General features: G+C 34.3%; 1 protein-coding gene across 1 annotated transcript in view; it reads right to left on the bottom strand.

Moving 5' to 3' along the window:
• LOC106878565 (tRNA-uridine aminocarboxypropyltransferase 2) overlaps positions 1–4,163 on the bottom strand; it is a 9,102-nt gene that overhangs the window by 1,838 nt on the left and 3,101 nt on the right. The window contains exons 2-4 of the mRNA XM_052967626.1: positions 2,215–2,305; positions 680–774; positions 170–264 (exon numbers count right to left, since the gene is read on the bottom strand). Of these exons, the coding sequence (XP_052823586.1) occupies positions 170–264; positions 680–774; positions 2,215–2,305 (281 nt within the window). The remainder of the gene's footprint in view (positions 1–169; positions 265–679; positions 775–2,214; positions 2,306–4,163) is intronic.

Raw genomic sequence — 4,163 nt, forward strand, 5'->3', positions numbered from 1 at the left:
AGTATTAGAAATGCAGAATAGCAATAAATCAAAATAAATTATATTTGTCTGTGAAATATTACCTGTATATAAGGTGGCAAACTGGCAGAATCGTTAACATGCTGGGCAAAATGTTTAGCAGCACTTCATCCCTCTTTATGTTCAGAGTCCAAATTTCAACAAGGTCAACTTTGCCTTGCGTCCTTTCGGATGTTGATAAAATAAGTTTCAGCTGAGTACTGGGGTTGGTCTAAGTGACTTGCCCTGTCCTTCGAAATTGCAGGCCTTGTGCAGAAATTTGAAACCAATATTACTGGTATACTGTACACAATTTTTCTCACAGCTTACAGCTACTCATATCTACCACAGACTTTAGTAATTTCTTTGCTCTTTCTTCTTTAAGTGACTTCTAACAAATTTCCCAAGGTAAGAATTCAGCTGTTTTTGCTTGTAACTTTCATTGCTTTTTACACACATTTACCACTCAAGCACAGCTGGAATGATTTCTAAAAATTTATACAGCTAGATGTTCTTTTTACTATTAACCACTCACCTGAGAAGTAAGAGTGAAAACTCAAAACAAGCAGAGCAGTGTGCCTTGTACAAAATTATAACAGCTGTAGTAGGCTTTGAACTCATGACTTTGTCTCCAAACAATGATTATCGCTATAAGTACTATTGGAAAAAATATATTACTTACTTTTCAGGCGAGAACCTTTTACCACGAATAATATGGCATTTTCCAGGTGGAAGGCTGTGATACAACATAGGAACAGTACGCAGACATTGGTTATCCTACAAAATTTTAAAATAAATGACTTAAAATAATTACATTCACTCCAGAGAAATCTGATCATTATGTAGATTAGGAAACAATTTTGAAGGAGTAATTAGAAGTCATGTGAGAACAAAATATTTAAATCAAGTTCAATACAAAATATTTCCCATCAATACTTTTTCAAGTTAAGAAAACTTATGGCCTGAACACATAAGCAATATGGAGCTATGGCAAAGAACGAATCAAGTTTCGATTAAGGAGCAAATATTTAAGAAAAAGTGGAAGTGGATTGGTAGCACAATTAGAAAGGACACACCAAATGTAGCGAAAAGTGCTTTACAGTGGAATCCGGATGGATATAGAAAGATGGGTAAGCCTAAGAACTCGTGGCGTAGATCAACACAAAAGGAACTAGAGAAAGGGGGACATTCATGGCAGAGTATAAGTACAGAAGCGAAAAATTATGTGACATGGAATTCAATTATAAGTGGCCTATACTCCGAAAGGAAGAAGAAAACTTTAAACTCAAGCACAATAAACTGCTTTTTTAACAGTTTTATAGTTCTTTATTTTAAAGTTTTCTTAACTTAGTGCCACAAAAAGGCCACTCATACCAGAGAAATGAAAAGAGTACCTATGTTGGCATCACATAAAGAGCATCTGTGCCAGCGCTATGTAAAAATGGACCTGTGCTAGACCCATGTAAAAAGCATCCAGTACACTATGTAAAGTGGTTGACATTAAGAAGGGCATCCAGCTGTAGAAACCATGCCAAAACTGATGACTGGAATCTGGTGCAACCCTCCAGTTTGCCAGCTCCTGTCAAACTGTCCAATTCTTGCTAGCATGGAAAAAAGACATTAAATGATAATGATGATGATAAAACTCTGCCATAGTTTGTTTGTCCATTCATTCAGTAAACCATGCTAGTGCAGGTAAGATAAAGATGCCACACAATAAGACCATGTGGTAACAAAGTGAATGACATATTCACCAGGCATGCTTAACAATGACAATACAATGACAAGAGCTGACTGTACCGTCTATCATCCACTCACAAGGCTTTGGTTGGCCCAATGATTTTAGTAGAAGACACTTGCCCAAGGTACCACACAGTAGAACTGAACCTGAAACCATGTGATTGGGAAGCAAAATTTTTGATCACACAACCATGCCAGCATCTCTTAGATATCACCAATGTATTTGTTTATTTCTATGTAGAAAAGTTTATTGATTCCTGAAACTAAATTACAATGTATTTGAAAGGAGTAGCAGGACTTTTTATGCCATTAGTATAACTTCCTAATCCTGATACTATATGAGACACACTGTGTTTTATTTTACAAGAATAGTGTAATTCCATACATTTGCTTTCAAGAAGAGTTAATTTTGGGATTATATATTTTTAGTGAGAAAATATTTGGAAAAAATCAAATATATGTCAAAAGTTTGTATACCTCAAATGGATGTTGAAGAATATAAACTGTGGTAGAAAGTTGAATTGGTTCTCGTGGGAGATACGGGCACCAGCAGACTGTCACAGGACGGCTAAAGAATATACAAACAATTCTGGATGAATCACTAACAAAAAAAATTTAAATGCTATGTATGGATACATAGATTTTACTAACAAAAATTGCACAATATCAGTGCTTAGTGGCATATCTTTTGGCTCTTCACACTCTGAGTTCAAATCCCAGAGGTCGACTTTGCTTTTCATCCTTTTGGAGTCAATAAAATAAATATCAGCTGATTACTAGGGTCAATGAAATCAACTTACCCTCCCACTAGAAATTGCTGGCCTTGAGCCAAAATTTGAAATCATTTTTTTCTTTTTTAAGTATTTTCGGTCAGTTAATGATCTACTTTTAATTGGTTGAAAATAACTGATTATTATCAACAAAGTATTCTATACATAAAACTCTATTTTACAAAATAATATATTTAAAAAAGATATCTACAATCTATAGCACATATTTTATAATAAAAATTATTCTATATTCAAATTGTTCCATTGATGAATTATTCAACAAAATAATATATTTACAAAAATATTTTATAGAAAGTTGTTTCAAGGCTGGATAAAAAGTCATTTTGGTAAGAGATTGGTGCAATAAAGTCAGTTGATGAAAATTTGTTCAATAAAATGTTATCATTTTATAAACAACAACTTTAATAAAAAGTTGTTTAGATAAAAAGCCATTTGATGAAAATTTGCTTGATGAATCTTTGTTCAACAGAGTTGTACCATTCTCATCTGTCATCAATATCATCATCACCATTTACTGGAAAGACACAAGCAAGAATGGAATTCAAAAGGGCCAATGTTCTGGGAAGGAAGAACTGAGCAAAGTGGTTAGTGTAAGGCTTGGGTGGTTGGATACAACAAGGGTGATGAGAGAAAGAGAGACAAATGAGTTGGGAATGCCTGAGTGAATGTGATAAGAATCCAACCAGCTTTGAGGAGCAAAGTAGGATCTTTTCTGGTTGACTGCCACTTTTCAATTTCTTCAATTTCTGTTCCAATTGATGTCATATTTGGTGTAATGTGATGTTTTCTCGAAATAAGGATTTATATTTTTTTTTAAATGTTGAAAGACTGACCTATCTTCATAGGAAGATGCTTTCAAGGTTTCTATTCAAGGAGATGTCTGAATTTGGTGTGTGGAGTCTATGTTACATGTAAATGATGCATAGCCAGGAAAGAAGGACATGTTAAACCAAAGTTATCTGACATGAAAGTTTTAGGGGACAAGGGTTATTTAGAAGGCAGATGATATGAGAAAGCTGCTTTGATTGGATACTAATCAGATACAATGGAAGAAGAAACAGCGATGGTAGATGTCAAGAATGCTTCAAGAGTTGGTCAGGGATATCAGTAGGTGAGGGTCAGACAATTCAGGATGGCTAAAGCTTCAGCTTCTGTGCTAGAAGCAACAGAGAGAGAGAGAGAGAGAGAGAGCTTAACTTGTATGCATTGTTGTTATAACTATTCTATAAGACATTAAATAACTGTTCTATAAGACATTCTTGTTATAACTATTCTGTTCCTTATTCAGTCATACTTCCTTTTTAAGACAAATGTGAGATGAGCTATTTGACTGTTATTTCTAGCAAGTCTAGTGATTATATAGAAGCTCCCTTGTGGTTATTGGAGATGATAAGTATCCTTTAAAAAGTACAGGCATGGTTGTGTAGTTAAGAAGTTTGCTTCCCAACCATGTAGTTTCAGGTTCAGTCCCACTGTGCAGGACATTGGGTAAGTGCCTTCTACAATAGCTTTAAGCCAACCAAAGCCTTGTCAGTAGACAAAAGGTGAAAGAAAGCTATTGATTACATACATACACATATTATGTGTGTGTGTGTGTATATATATATATATATATATATATATATATATATATAT

This window comes from Octopus bimaculoides, chromosome 4 (assembly GCF_001194135.2).
Source record: "Octopus bimaculoides isolate UCB-OBI-ISO-001 chromosome 4, ASM119413v2, whole genome shotgun sequence".
NCBI lineage: Eukaryota > Metazoa > Mollusca > Cephalopoda > Octopoda > Octopodidae > Octopus > Octopus bimaculoides.